Genomic DNA, 16025 nt, shown 5'->3' on the forward strand with positions numbered 1-16025 from the left:
CTTCAGAATCACATAGGAATTTGCACTTTTCTGCAGTTGTGAAGGTGGCAGATGACCTTCCCATAAAATCAACCTTCATTCATCATTCGTGATCATGCTGAAGAAAAACCTTGTTGCTGATGTTAATGTGGTAAGGGATTCTCACTTTTATGTAATTTCCATGGACACTTAAGAATCCACAGTGGAGACATGCCATGTTGTACTGTGTGTGGTAAACGATTCTCAAACAGCAGTGGACTTTATAATTGTAAAAGAAACCAAACTAAGAAGCCTCAAGGCTGTTCTGAATGGGTCAAGTCTTTCTCATAGAGCAGGTTTCTTAATGGCTACATGAAAAATTTACACTGGAGAAGTTCTACAGGAAGGTAGTGAGACCAGCTATGTTATATGGGTTGGAGATGGTGGCACAGGAGACAGAGCTGGAGGTGGCAGAGCTAAAAATGCTAATATAAGCGTGGTTTTTAAAAAGTATGTTTATTTGCACTCAGTTGTTTCTCACTATGACGTATGATGGCAGTGTATGAGTCGACATGAGTTCAGAAGAAATAGCAACCATATTATTCAAAAAAAGTATGCGCTACAAAATATGCATTTGAAGTAAATGGTGTGTCACGCTCCATCAAAATGACTGCCGTTAAGAGAGCGGATGACGAAGAGCCACGGAAGATGCAGAGTTTAGCGTTGAAAACACCCGGATGAACAAATCTGCTTAATGACACCAGTAGATGAACAACGAGGCGTCTACCGTCTAAAGGAAGTTAACTTAAAGGAAGTGCGAGTGGAAATGCAAATGTCCCATGACAGAATGACCGCAGCGTTTTTAGCACGTCATTTATTCACAGACCACAATACTGACCTAAACTCTATGTGATGTTGTTATGTCGTCTATTTTCATGTATACACGCACTCCACTCACCAGAATAAAATTAAAAGAAAGAAAATATTTGCCTTGGTAGTCCCAGTCGCAGTGAGGCGCTCAACAGACATGTTGCTGTTGCTATAAAGGATCCACAGTAGCATTCTTCGACACACTTCCACTGAATGATTCGTTGGCTGAAAATGCTGAAAATGAGTTAGGGTGGCAGGGAGAGGAAGTTTAGAAGAAAACATTTGAAGAAACAAAAGATGAGTAAGTTGGTTATTTTTAACACTTCCACAAAACAAGCCAAAAAAAAAAAAACTTTCTTTGTACAATGCTGATCTCACCCAACGATCCAAGTCTTGTTTTTTCCCTTTCCACAAGACGCTCTCTTTCCTGGAAAATGTTGTTTCACAATAAAAGTGCTCTGTTCCTTCACTCTATACAAGGCAGTCTTTTAAAATAAGGTATATACATATGAATATCCATCCATCCATTATCCAACCCGCTATATGTAAATTTATATATATATAATATGCATGTATATAAACTGCTCAAAAAAATTAAAGGAACACTTTGAAAACACATCAGATCTCAATAGGAAAAAGAAATCCTCCTGGATATCTATACTGATATAGACTGGGTAATGTGTTAGGAACGAAAGGATGCCACATCGTTTGATGGAAATGAAAATGATCAACCTACAGAGCCCTGAATTCAAAGACGCCCCAAAATTCAGGGTGAAAAAATTATGTAGCAGGCTAGTCCATTTTGCCCAAATTGAATTGCAGCAACTCCAAATTGTACGCAGCACTTTGTATGGCCCCTGTGTTCTTGTATACATGCCTGACAACATCGGTGCATGCTTCTAATGAGATGACAGATGGTGTTGTGGGGATCTCCTCCCAGATCTGGACCAGGGCATCACTGAGCTCCTGGACAGTCTGAGGTGCAACCTGGTGGCATTGGATGGACCAAAACATAATGTCCCAGAGGTGTTCTATTGGATTTAGGTCAGGAAAGTGTGGTGGCCAGTCAATGGTATCAATTCCTTCATCCTCCAGGAACTGCCTGCATACTCTCACCACATGAGGCCAGGAATTGTCGTGCACCAGGAGCCACTGTACCAGCATAGGGTCTGACAATGGGTCCAAGGATTTCATCCTGATACCTAATGGCAGCCAAGGTGCCTTTGTCAAGCCTGTAGTGGTCTGTGTGACCCTCCATGGATATGCCTCCCCAGACAATCATTAACCCACCACCAAACTGCTCATGCTGAATGATGTTACAGGCAGCATAATGTTCTCCATGGCTTCTCCAGACCCTTTCACTTCTGTCACGTGCTCAGGGTGAACCTGCTCTCATCTGTAAAAAGCCCAGGGCACCAGTGGTGCATCTGCCAATTCTGGTATTCTATGGCGAATGCCAATCGAGCTGCATGCTGCTGGGCAGTGAGCTCAGGGCCCATTAGAGGACATGGGGCCCTTGGGTCACCCTCATGAAGTCTTTCTGGTTGTTTGGTCAGAGACATTCACACCAGTGGCCTGCTGGAGGTCATTTTGTAGGGCTCTGGCAGTGCTCATCCTGTTCCTCCTTGCCCAAAGGAGCAGATACTGGTCCTGCTGATGGGTTATGGACCTTCTATGGCCCTCTCCAGCTCTCCTAGAGTAACTGCTTGTCTCCTAGAATCTCCTCCATGCCCTTGAGACTGTGCAGGGAGACACAGCAAACCTTCTGGCAATGACACGTATTGATGTGCCATCCTGGAGAAGTTGGACTACCTGTGCAACCTCTGTAGGGTCCAGGTATCGCCTCATACTACCAGTAGTGACACTGACTGTAGCCAAATGCAAAACTAGTGAAGAAACAGTCAGAAAAGATGAGGAGGGAAAATGTCAGTGGCCTCCACCTGTTAAACTTCATTCCTGTTTTGGGGTCATCTCATTGTTGCCCTCTAGTGCATCTGTTGTTAATTTCATTAACACCACAGCAGCTGAAACTGATTAACAACCTCCTCTGCTACTTAATTGACCAGATTAATATCCCATAAGTTTCATTGACTTTATGCTATACTCTGATTAAAAAGTGTTCCTTTAATTCTTTTGAACAGTATATACACACACACACACACACACACACACACACAGTGGCGCAGTGGTAGTGTTGCTGGAGACCAGGTTCACTTCCTGGGTCCTCCCTGCATGGAGTTTGCATGTTCTCCCCGTGTCTGCGTGGGTTTCCTCCGGGTGCTCCGGTTTCCTCCCACAGTCCAAAGACATGCAGGTTAGGTGGATTGGCGATTCTAAATTGGCCCTAGTGTGTGTCCTGTGGTGGGTTGGCACCCTGCCCAGGATTGGTTCCTGCCTTGTGCCCTGTGTTGGCTGGGATTGGCTCCAGCATACCCCCGTGACCCTGTATTTGGATTCAGTGGGTTGGAAAATGGATGGATGGATATATACACACACTTTTTAAAAAACACGCTTATATTAAGTTAAAAAGTGCACTAAAAAGTAAAAAATAAGTCTCTCAGACTTCTCTTGTAAAATAAAATCATGGGCGCTTTAAATCAACCCTGTGTTGGCTGGGATTGGCTCCAGCAGACCCCCCGTGACCCTGTGTTCGGATTCAGGTTGGAAAATGGATGGATGGAACATTCAAAAAACACTTCTTAAAATCTTAGCAAAAGCTATATTTTATATATATAACTTTATGAATGTAATGCATTACTGCTCTTCTCTATCCAGGGAATCTCTCTCCCTTTTATATCCTAATTACAGGATCATGAGGGTCTCCATCCATCCATTTTCTAACCCGCTGAATCCAAATACAGGGTCACGGGGGTCTGCTGGAGCCAATCCCAGCCAACACAGGGCACAAGGCAGGAAACAAACCAGTTTATTCTCACCTTCACACATCATAAGCACATTTGGGATGTGGGAGATAAAAATGGAGATGGCCTGGCTAACTGCTGCGTCACTGTGCTGCTCTGCTAAGGCAGATAAATCTGTATTGACATGAGAAGAGTGTGTGTGACAAATCTCAGTCATTATTACCAGGAGTTCATATAGTGACCACACACACTGTTAATGGGTCCAGAATGGCGCTGTTTGTGTGGAACCAGCAGTGGACTGTGACACGTAAACTTAAGGATGCTGTGTACTGTCTATACTTGTGTGCATGCTTTAAGCAAATCTTCGCATCAAGAAATCATCATGGTGAGAAAACAAGGTCCAGTTTTGCTCTGTTGTGAGTTGAGGAAAGAAAGAATTAAAAGATAAAAATCCTCTGCATTCTGATGCTGTCGCGAACAGTGACGTGCGGTGAGGTTCATGGCTGGTGACTCCTTCAGAGTCAGATTTCCAAATAAATGAACCCCAAGAGTAGCTTATTCACGGACTCCAGGCTTCTTGGTAAATTTTTCATGTCACAATATCCCGTGTTAGTCTAGACATTGTCACAAGTTGGCAACAAAAGGCACGGAAAGCAGTAAAGGCTGTTTCTTGTTGGACAGCCACGTGGCCAGTCCATTTGAAAAGAGCGAGTTGTCTTTTGTCCCTTAGTTTGAAGCAAACCTTTTAGCTCCGACGTTGGTCTTCCGTTATTTATCAGTTCCTGCTTTGACTGAAAGTCCAGTTTGGAGAAATGTTTAAGCTTAGGTGTATAATCTTTCATTTTGGCAGTCGGTCGGAACAAAAAATACAAATAAACGGCCCGCTGCAGTGCACTCGTCTTTCTGGTCTCCCTAACTTATTGGCGTCTCTGCGGCAGCAGCAACGAGCACCAGTTGGGCTCACATGCGCCCCCTTCAGGCCGGCACGGTACTGTCTGCCTCAGTCGCCTTGTGCAATTTCACTGCGGTTTTATGGCCGATCAGCAAGACTAAATATGTCACACACATTAAAGATATTAGTCAGACTGTGGAAAGTCAGGGTGAATTATAAACGTGTCTCCAAACTTTATATTGCCGACATACAGAGAGACAGCAACAGGCACACGCATCAACCCAGTGTGTGAGGGAGAGCGCAGTCCAAAGCTCGACTCGGCTAATTGCTGCTGCACCTCGCGTTTTTTTTCCCCAGTGTTTGCCTCACCTGACCGCATATCCCTGTTTGCGACAGGAGCAAAAAAAAAATGTGTGACACATATGCCCTCAGGCGAAGCAGTGCATACACAGATTAGCATGCCCATAGCGTTAAGACACCTTTGAATGTTATTACGAGATATAATATATATACATATTATTACGGAATATGTGATGCTTGGATGCGTGGAGTTTGCATGTTCTCCCTGTGTCTGCATGGAAAACTCCGGTTTCCTCCTACAGTTTCTTGTATTAGGATTTTTTTAGTTTTCGCATGCCCCTTGAGGTCAGAGCCGCAGGGTCAGCCATTGTACAGTGCCCCTGGTGCAATTTAAGGTTAAGGGCCCAGCAGAGTAGGATCTCTTTTGGCAGTGATGGCAACCTTCGGGATACCAGCGCAGCTCCTTAGCCACCACTCTGCATTGGAAGTTCTAAATTGTCCCTAGTGTGTGGGGGTGGGGGGTGTGTATGTGTGCGCGCGGGCGCGCCCTGTCCGGAGTTTGTTTCCTGCCTTGTGTTGGCTGGGATTGGCTCCAGCAGACCCCCGTGACCCTGTAGTTAGGATATAGCGGGTTGGCTTATGGATGGATTGCATATGCGAGAAATGGATGAAGAAAAGCAACATGAAGACATTCGCATCTCAGCATTTAAGTATGATGATTCACTTCGCCGCATCAAACCATTCCTTAAACATGGAAGCACGCAGACTGATGCTGTTGGTGCTGCATTGCTGCTTGCCGTCCCAGGTTAACAGTAAATAACGCTGCTAACGTCACGTACCAAAACTTGAACATACACGAACCCCCACCCTCATATTAGTGCAGTCTGAGCCTTAGGCGAGTGAAGGAGGCTGCAGGCACAGCCGAATGAAGTGCTCCCCGCGTTGTTTTATTCTGCCAATATTCCCGCCCCTGCCTATTACTCACAACCACTCCTTCTTTTCCTCACTGTTTTTTTTTTTCTTCTCTTTTCCCGTTAGCTCTCAATGAGATGGGATTAGCTGCAGACTCCCGTGGCTCCGCGATTCAGTAACCCTAATACAGTGTGGGCGGGGTTACGACGCATGTTGATGACGTATTTCTTGTGTCGCCTCGTCTCATTTCTTTAATGGCTCAGCTCCCGTTCCACGTGTTCAGACTTCTTTGAAATAACTAGAACAAGCAAAAGTAAGGAAGGTGAGGCAAAATCAGACGTGAGAATCGGGACAGGGCGAAACGCTAAAGGGACACCTGATTTTAAACGGTGCCTGACGCCGCGCCTTCACGCGAGTCGCTCCTTGGTGAGTTTACAGCTAATTGCAGTCGCGATTTGAATATTCCGACTCGGCACCTGGGTGTTCTGTTGATGTCAGTGCCTCGTGCTCAGGTCACTTTGTTACGCGCAGACATCATGACATCGTTGGTATTCATCCCTTTTTGCTTTTGCTTGTCGTTTCTCCAGTTTATAGTACACCGTCGGTCACGTGCACTCGGACGGCCAGTTTTCCGAGAAATTACACGGGACACTTTACGAACTCAGTGCTACAAGTCGCTCATCTTTCACCTTAATCAATTGTATAAACTAAAACATAATTTAGTTAATTAATGGATTTTTGAGTCGTGTTCCCTTCGGAGCACATTTGTACACGTGTATTACGTCCATTTTGCTCTTTATTCTACATTAAACGCTGTTTATCATGAATTCTTTTATGCAAATCAAGTAACAAATCAACAGCGACATCGCGTTACTCCGAATCGTTCGACTGAATTGGAAAGGTGAATAGTCCGAGTGAACGCAGCGACAGCCGCCAGTCTGGATTTTTTTTTTTTTATTGCGTGTCATTAAGGTGTCGGTGCTCCTTGGAATTAACGTATGCTCCATGCAAAACAAAAATAAGAAAATAAAAATAAATAAGTAGCCACCCTGTCCGCGCGCCGTTTCTCCTTTTGATTTGACGCATGCTCCGTGCAAAATACGCGAGCTGCCATTCGCCCTCGGACGTTTTTTTTATTGCGTGTTCTGAAGATATCGGTGCCCCTTAGAATTAATACACGCTGCATACAAAACTAAAATAAACAAGTAACCACCCTGTTCGTGCGCCGTCTCTCCTTTTAATTTCACGCATGCTCCGTGCAAAAATACTGTCTTTGGTGTCAGTAATGGTGCACGCGCAAACGGCTGCTCGTTTCTCTCTCTCTCAGCGATGCCTTTTAAGTTTGATTTCTGAAAGTGCAAGTTGGGATGTGGCGTTTGAACTCGAAGCTTCTATCGCTTTAATAAAGGCCTCTATTTCGAAGCTTCATTACTAAGCACCTTGAGCCCGGGAAAGGCGCTATATGAATATAATCTATTATTATTACGGGAATGATGATGGTCGAAAAGTGCAACGTCGCAGAAGCACCGGCGTTTCTCTGAGGTCTTCGAACTTTTGCGTCGTCCCACATGCTATTAAAGGAGATGTGAAATTAGCAGTCATATGTTATACAGAGAAGATATTGCAATAACTCTGGAGTTCGGAAGTGTTGAACATGTTATCTGGTAATAAATACCATGCTGTATAGTTTTATTGTAGTGGAGCTTCTAATGTTTAATGAATACTCAGGCCAGGGGGTTCCAACTCCGGTCTTGAAGTGCTAATATGGCTGCACATTTTCATTTTCACATTTTTTGCTGCTAATTATCGCTCATCTTAATTTTTATTGACTTGCTATTTAAGACTCATGCCCTTAATTATTTTTTTTTTCTTAATTAGCTGCTGAGGAATCGAGCCAATGCATGAACAGCAAACCAGTGTCTATTGTGCAATATCTGCAGAAAAAGAAAGGTGAGGGTCAGATCCCCTAAACATTTTAACAACACTCTTAGAAAAGAGAACATCAACAAATTTGAAAATGTCTGCCATTGCAGCAAGCCATGGAATTAAAGAACGAGTTTAATTAACGACGAGACTCGGCACCTAACGAAGCAGTTCCTTCAGGCCCACATCACATCTCGACGGTGTGTTCTTAGAAAAAAACAACAAAATCAACAGTTCTGGAAATGTCTTCTGTGGAAGAATGAAAGCCCGATCAAGCCATTAAATTAAATAACTGGCTTTAATTAACAACAAGAAATGGCCTCTAACTTAGAAGCTGGTTGGACGGAGCTGGTCATCGGTGGGCTCGCTTCACATCTCATTTCCATTTGAGTGCAGTTTAAGGAAACAATGAAGCCATTCAGAGAGCTGAATCTTCAAATCCAAGTCAAATTAAACGAAGGGAAAAGGAGTTAGGCCGGCACGGTGGCACAGTGGTAGGATTGCTGCCTCGCATTTGGGGGACCTGTTTCTCTTCTCGGTACTCAAATGTGGCACTTGGTGCCCACCTGCCAAGTTCTTCTGCCTGCCTAAGGTAACATCATCTCTGACGGAGGATCGCAGTAATCGTCGGGTAGAGGGGGTCCTTTCATCGGATTGGCTGGCCCAGCGCTGTCTCCGCTGTGGAATGGCCAAATAGGGGAGGTAGCTTGATGGCCGAGGTCTCCAGGACTCCAAAAATCCAAATCGTATAATGTGATATCATCTACTGTTCAATTCTGCTCTGTCTTTGTAATATTTTTATTTAACTGTTATACTGGGGGTGGCACAATGGTATCGCTGCTGCCTCGCGGTAAGGAGACCTGAGTTCGCCTTCCGGGTCCTCCGGTTTGCATGTTCTCCCCGTGTCTGTGTGGGTTTTCTTCCCACAGTCCAAAGACAGGCAGGTCAGGTGCATTGGCGATTGTAAATTGTACCGTGTGCCTGCCTTGCACCCTGTGTTGGCTCCAGCAGACCCCCGTGACCCTGTAGTTAGGATGTAGCGGGTTGAACTCAATTCTGAGTGGAACTGGGAGCCAGTGAAGGGTTTTCAGGATAGAAAGGGGCTCATAGTGTGTGTGTGTGTGTATGTGTGTGTGTGTGTGTGTGCTGGTATTTTAAAACCTTTTTATTTCCCACTTCTTGGCTTAGTCTTGACCAGTCAGTTCTCAAACTCGATCCTGTGGCTGCAGGTTTCACAATCGGTGATAATAATCAATAACAACTGATCTCATTTCATTAGCTGGTCTTTTTTTACTCTTCTCATTATTCTGCATTCAGAAAACACAACACTATGTTTTTTGCATTTATAAGACATTTAGAATTATTTCTATTTTTTTTTTCTAAAGCTATAAATGCTTACCTCTCTTTTGTCATTCTCCTATTGTTTTCCCCGTTTCTTGTGTAGTTTGCTGCCTTCATTTTAACCTTAAGAGTGACAATTAACAACCAGCACAGCAGACACTCTGGATGACAAAAGCAGCAACGAGTTCAGTGTCAGGCTCACTAATTACTAAATAATCAACTAAATAACCAGAACACATTGAAAAGCAGAATGAAATTTACCTTGAAAATACGACTTAAAAAAAAATGGCATATTCCCAATATAACTGCTTATTACATTTTAATAAAAATCTACCAAACTTAGTATTTAATTTCTACATTGACTCCAAAACAAAGAAACTGGGAAATAATGACTCAATTAAATAGGCTCAGAGTCCAATGAAAAAAACAGAAGTTGGTTGGAACAAAAGCCTGCAACCACAGTGGCTCCCCAGGACCGGGTTTGAGAACCACTGGTCTTGACCAAGTGGATTTTGTCTCCATGTCAAGTACATTTACACTTGACATCTACTGAGAACTTCCAAGGCTGACGTGGAGGCTTCACGGCATTTCAGATATCCTCATAAAAATGTAGTCGAGAGTTTTTTTTGTGGATGTTAACCCTGAAATGAGCTCAAGGTTTTTTTTTGTTTGTTTTTGTTTTTTTAATGGAAACTATACAAAGTAATTCTGTTACTTTTATTTTGACAGATAAAAAAACAAAGCCTCCACATGGCCATGCGGTGTGGTGCCTAATGGTCTGCAGGTCAGGGCTGGCCGTGTGAGAGAAGTGGACCTTAGAAAAGAAAAGCAGACGCTGGACAGAGAGTGAAGAGTTTTTCACGGAGGGAGAGAGAGGGGGGACAGTATGGATAAAAAAGTAGCACGTGTTAAGCAAGAGGACTGTGAGTGGGGTGAACTGGAGAGTTTCTATGAGAAGTTGGAGGAGCGTGATGGAAGAATGTCACCTTTTAAAGAGGAGGAGTGTCGGGAGGACCGTGAAGGAAGAATGTCACCTTTTAAAGAGGAGTGTGGGATGAACCGTGGAGGAAGAATTTCAGCTTTTAAAGAGGAGGAGGAGAAGTGTGGGGGTGGAACTGTTCAGGTTAAAGCCGAGGATTCAGAAGATGCTTCCGAAATTCCGGAATTGCAAAAGCCTAAAACTGAAAATATGTTAGTGCGAGATAATTGTGAGCCATCTCCTTCCGGTTTACAACCTTGCCTCGCTACTATGGGACAGCGGGCTATGCAGCAGAATTCCATGGAACTGAAATCTGAGAAATTGGAGTTTGAGGAGAAAATAAGTGAAGGAAAAAATGGCAGAGAAACAGAAGAGCATCGGTCACCACGGAGTGTGGAAATAAGTAAGTAATGTGATGAAATGGAAAACATTTACAAAGTCTTATGTGGTCATTTTGCCATTTTTTATTAAGTGGAAATGAGAGTAAGATAATATCCATCCATCAATCAATCCAAACACAGGGTCACGGGGGTCGGCTGGGCACAAGGCAGGAACCCATCCTGGGCAGGGTGCCAACCCACCACAGGACACACACAAACACACACTACGGCCAATTTAGAATCGCCAGTCCACCTTACTGGCATGTCTTTGGACTGTGGGAGGAAACTCACGCAGACACAGGGAGAACATGCAAACTCCACGCAGGGAGGACCCGGGAAGGGAACCCAGGTCTCCTAACTGCGAGGCAGCAGCGCTACCCACTGCGCCACCGTGCCACCCTGTAAGGTAATATGTTTGATTACATTTGAATGGAGAGCAGCTACCTGTGTACATGATGCCTAATAATAGCTGAACGTTTGATTAAGTATGTACTCAGAATTATTGCATACATGAAACACACCACAATACTGTCAAACATTCTTAATCTGATTAAAGGTCACCCTTAGAATCCCATTACTTATCCCACCATCATCAGATACTGTACCAAACAGACACCAGTCCATCTCGGGTCCCTTTCACCCACCCTAACCCTAACCCTCGGGTGCAGCGACTAGGTACAGAATTTGACCACACTGCCATTTCCACCTAACTCAAGTGTGTGTATTTATATATTCCATTTTTTTATAAACAAATTTGGTTCTTTTGCCATCTAAAATCGTTAACTTAATCACAAGGATAAAGCACACTGATATTCATGTCCCAGATTGCCATTGATCATCTGCCTTGCCAGGCCATCACAGTGGAAGTTCAGTTTTGGCAGAATATGACAAATCTCTTGGGCCGTGTCCACCATTCAACATGACACATCAACCAGAGGGCCACATGAAAGATTAGGATCATTAAAATGAGAGGAACGCCAACAACAACAGCAAAATAGGTTGAGTAAGAGCAGTGAAGGTAACAGACTGATAGGGACCCCTGGACATGGAGGGGCTTGACCTTGAGGTTGGCTGAATCCACCTGACAGACTCACTTCACCGGCGCCACGCATCAGATCTCAATTCATTCATTTTCATAACCTGAGGTCACAGGCAGCTTCTGAAGTAAGGCAGATATTGACCAAAGAATGGATGTCCGTCCCCTGCAGGGCACACCAGGCATTGATTAGCACAGCAGACTCATCGGTGGGATATGAGAAGAAGATGGAGAAATCAAACAGACAGGAGGTGGAAAGGAAAAATGCACAACCTCATTGGACAGAGCAGGAATAGAATGGGGGGCTGCACCAACCAGTGTGACCGCTCTTTTAATCTTCTTCTTTCAGGCTGCTCCAGTTAGGGGTCGCCACAGCGGATCATCATCTTGCATCTCTTCCTGTCCTCGTCATCTTGCTCTGTCACACCCATCACCTGCATGTCCTTTCTCACCACATCCATAAACCTTCTCTTAGGCCTTCCTCTTCTCCTCTTACCTGTCAGCTCTTTCCTTAGCATCCTTCTTCCAGTATACCCAGCATCTCTCCTCTGCACATGTCCAAACCAACCCAATCTCACCTCTCAGACTTTGTCTCCCAACCGTCCAACTTGAGCTGACCCTCTATTGTCCTCATTTCTAATCCTGTCCATCCTCCTCACACCCAATGCAAATCTTAGCATCTTTAACTCTGCCACCTCCAGCTCTGTCTCCTGTGCCACCGTCTCCAACCCATTGTGATAGATGGCCAGGAACCCTTCCCCGCCGGGATGCCTGGAGGAAGGTGAAACCGGGAGAGCGGCACTTCTCTTCCCTGGGTATCTGGCCGGTCCTTGATCTCTGGGGGACAGCACTTCTGGGACACCAGGAAGTACTGACAGACCAGGGATGGTTTATGCCCGGAGTGCTTCTAGGTGCAAGGGCAGCACTTCCGCCACACTGGGGAGTGCGGCCGGAGGTCCTTCATCAGGTACCTGGAGCACATCCAGGACAGGATAAAATGGGCTACCTCACTCCAGTCAGGGAGCCGGAGTCGGGTGGAAGTGTACAGAGCTTGAGAGAGAGGAGTGGAGGTGGCCCAAAGGACAAAGGACTGAGAATAAAAACTGTAAATAGTGTAATACATGTGTGTGTGTTTGGACATTGCGGAGTTGTGTCGGTCTGTGGCCAGGGTAGCTTTTACATGGCGTCCCATCTGAGATGCCAGTGTAGCCACTAGGGGGCACTCTGCCACCACAACCCAGACACAGACAGGCGGGAGACAAGTTTGCCACACACCGCACGCTTATTTACAGCATCTACCTACACAATGCAAGGCACTGCACCAACACCATTCAGTCTCTTCTTACCAGTCCTTCTCCCTCCACTCCTCTTCAGGCTCCGTCCTGTTCCTCCCGATTCTGGCCCTCGAATGGAAGGAAGGCGGCCCCTTTTAAGCTCCAGGTGCCTCCCGATTACCTTCCGCCGGCCCTTCCTGGTGTGGCGGAAGTACTGGTTGCGTGCCCGGAAGCACTCCGTGTGTCCCTGGTGGTCTTCCCCCCAGCACTTCTGGGTGTGCTAGGGCTCCATAGACAATGAAGCGCACCCTGGTGATGACCACGGGCCCCTATAGGGTTGAGCTTCTAAGATCTGTGGTCCCCAAAGCCACCAGGGTGGTCACCCTCTCATGGTCTGGCCCTCCTCCGGTCTTCCTGGGCATCCCAGCTGGGTACCACCCCCAGCCTCTTGCCACACTATATAACATAGCTGGTCTCACTACCATCCTGTAGACCTTCCATTTCACTCTTGCTGATACCAGTCTGTCACAAATCACCCCTGACACTCTTCTCCACCCACTCCATCCTGCCTGCACTCTCTTCTTCACCTCTTTTCCCACAATCCCCATTACTCTGTACAGATAACTCTTTTATTATGAAAACATAACTAAACTGTTTTTATTTTTGCAGATTTCCAGGACAATGGCAGCTTCTCCCCACAATCATTCGCTCAGACATCTGTTCAATGTGAACTGCAGCACAACCAGGACATGGAGACAATGAAGAAATCAACAAGAGGATCTAAGAATTGGACTCCAGCCTCCTTCCAGTGCAATTCTCTCCCTGCTGTCAAATTAACAAGGATAGAAGCTATCGACAGGTTTCAAGAAACCGTGCGTAATACTGGCCAGGGGGCATTATACGCCAGTCAAGAGTATGGAAAAACTTTTAAAAACCAATCTGACGGTAAAGATAAGTCAATTCATGCAACCCGTAAACCATATGAGTGTCATGCATGTGGCAAACTATTTTCACTGAAAAACAGCCTACAGAGACATAAAAAGATTCACACTGGAGAAAAACCCCACTGCTGCTCAGATTGTGGCAAACGATTCCTCGATAGCATAGCTCTCGAGCGGCACAGACGCGTACATACTGGGGAGAAGCCATTCAACTGCGTCAAGTGTGGCAAAAGATATTCTCGTGACAGCAGTCTTCACAATCATTTAAAAATTCACAAAGGTGAAGATGTTTATTTTTGCTCTGAATGTAGCCAAGGATTCACACTGTTAAGTGATTTTCATAACCACTTGAGAATTCACAGTGGAGGGAAGCCTTATTGTTGCACTGAATGTGGCAAACAGTACATACAGAGAGGCAGCCTACAGAATCACATCAGAATTCACACTGTGGAGAACCCTCACTGTTGTTCACAGTGTGGCAAACGATTCTCAAAACTAAGCCGTCTGCAGAGACATACACGGATTCACACAGGAGAAAAACCGTACAGCTGTTCAGAATGTGGGAAACAATTCACTTGCAGTGGCAATCTTTACAGCCACACACAAATTCACACTGGCGAGAAGCCGTATTGCTGTTCTGTATGTGGTAAACGATTTGCACGTAGCAACGGCCTTCGGTACCACTCAGATATTCACAAGAGGAGAGAAAAGAGTCAAATCTGAGCTAAATGTGTGCATGTGTGTGACGTAAAACTGTGCTCGGGGTGCTGGGGATACTCTTTGAAACATGGGTATAAAATTAAAACTTATCCTAATAATTCTTGCTTGAAGACTCTTATTTCCAAATTAAGGCTCATTTGGTTCCATGACCCCGAAGACCAATCATCAAGAACATCAATCAGCCTTAGGTCTCTGACTTCCTCCATTTCCTTTCAGCTTTTCCAAACTCTGTCCATAGATAGATTGTGTAGAGCTTCAGATAACCAAGGTCTTTCACATGTTGCCTTACTGGAGAGAGAACAAACAGAACCAAGGCAAGAGTAGGCATAGGGTGGCAGTGGCCACATTGGTGTTAAGAGAGGAGAACCATTTGGGAGGCAGGAGAGCTCATGTATTGAAGATAATTATCCATAGTAACACATTTGTCTCAAAAACTCAGATATTCAGTCAATTGGATGGAAATCAGGAGTGAGTCTGGGAGGTCCTCCTCTTTTTAGAGAACAGCAATTGGGGTCTTCAGTTTTAAAGTCTGATCTGTGGGGTCCTACCTCAACCAAAGGGCATTTCAGAAGACTAGCTGGTGTTGACACTCACCAAGCTTTAAAGGCTTACAAAACCATCTCTGAAGAATTGAGAAGATTCAATATCATTGTTACCTTCCTCAGGAGTGGTCGACTAACAAAGATCCTTCCAAGAACAAGGTCTGTAATACTCCAGGAGATCCAACAAGGGCCCCAGGATAAAGTCTAAAGATCTAAATATATTGTGGAAACCGGGGGAGCTCCAGCCACCCCAACCCTGACACAGATAGGCAGAGACACGAGTTTCCCACACAGCACACATTTTTTTATTCACATGGGGAGTGCTATTGCTAATGCACAGTCCAGAACAAATCCCTTTCCTTCTTCTTTCGCTATTTCCGCCTCCACTCCTCTTATGGCAAGTTTCGTCCATGTCCTCCTGACTCTGGCTCCCTGAGTAGCTGCTGCTGGCTCCTTTTATAGGAGATAAAAAAGTACTCGAGCTGTCCAACGAGCTTCTTCCAGCAGCACATCCGGGAGTGTGCGGAAGTGCTGCAAAATAGATCTCGGCAAAGGTACAGGTGTTCCATGATGGTGGCCACGCATGGTTGAGGTTCCATTCTCCAAACTCGTGGCCCCAATGCAAGCCAGGGGGATTGCTCTGTTGTGTTCCGGGGGAGATAGTGTCCAGAATAAACTCTCTCCCCTGGTTGTTCCATTGTCGAAGCATCCCGGCCAGGTAAGGACCCCGGCAGTCCGCCACTATGTATGTATGTATATGTGTATATATATATATATATATATATATATATATATACAGTGGTGTGAAAAACTATTTGCCCCCTTCCTGATGTTTGTCACACAAAATGTTTCTGATCATCAAACACATTTAACCACTAGTCAAATATAACACAAGTAAACACAAAATGCATTTTTAAATGATGGTTTTATTATTTAGGAGAAAAAATCCAAACCTACATGGCCCTGTGTGAAAAAGTAATTGCCCCCTTGTTCAAAAATCACCTAACTGTGGTGTATCACACCTGAGTTCATTTTCCGTAGCCACCCCAGGCCTGATTACTGCCACACCTGTTTCAATCAAGAAATCACTTCAATA

General features: G+C 45.0%; 1 protein-coding gene across 8 annotated transcripts; it reads left to right on the forward strand.

The window, feature by feature from the left end:
• The first annotated feature begins 46 nt into the window (after positions 1–46).
• Positions 47–14485, forward strand: LOC120528208 (gastrula zinc finger protein XlCGF57.1-like). Of its 8 annotated transcripts, none has more exons than XM_039752304.1 (4): positions 47–130; positions 7672–7743; positions 9787–10439; positions 13396–14485. In XM_039752304.1, exons 3-4 carry the CDS (start codon positions 9944–9946, stop codon positions 14388–14390), a joined length of 1491 nt encoding a protein of 496 aa, XP_039608238.1. In that variant the 5' UTR covers positions 47–130; positions 7672–7743; positions 9787–9943; the 3' UTR covers positions 14391–14485. The 8 variants fall into 8 exon arrangements, with proteins under 8 accessions (XP_039608238.1, XP_039608241.1, XP_039608233.1 ...); XM_039752299.1 differs by lacking the exon at positions 47–130 and adding an exon at positions 6030–6219; XM_039752300.1 differs by lacking the exon at positions 47–130 and adding an exon at positions 6036–6115.
• Positions 14486–16025: the final 1540 nt, after the last annotated feature.

This window comes from Polypterus senegalus, chromosome 4 (assembly GCF_016835505.1).
Source record: "Polypterus senegalus isolate Bchr_013 chromosome 4, ASM1683550v1, whole genome shotgun sequence".
NCBI classification, from domain to species: domain Eukaryota; kingdom Metazoa; phylum Chordata; class Cladistia; order Polypteriformes; family Polypteridae; genus Polypterus; species Polypterus senegalus.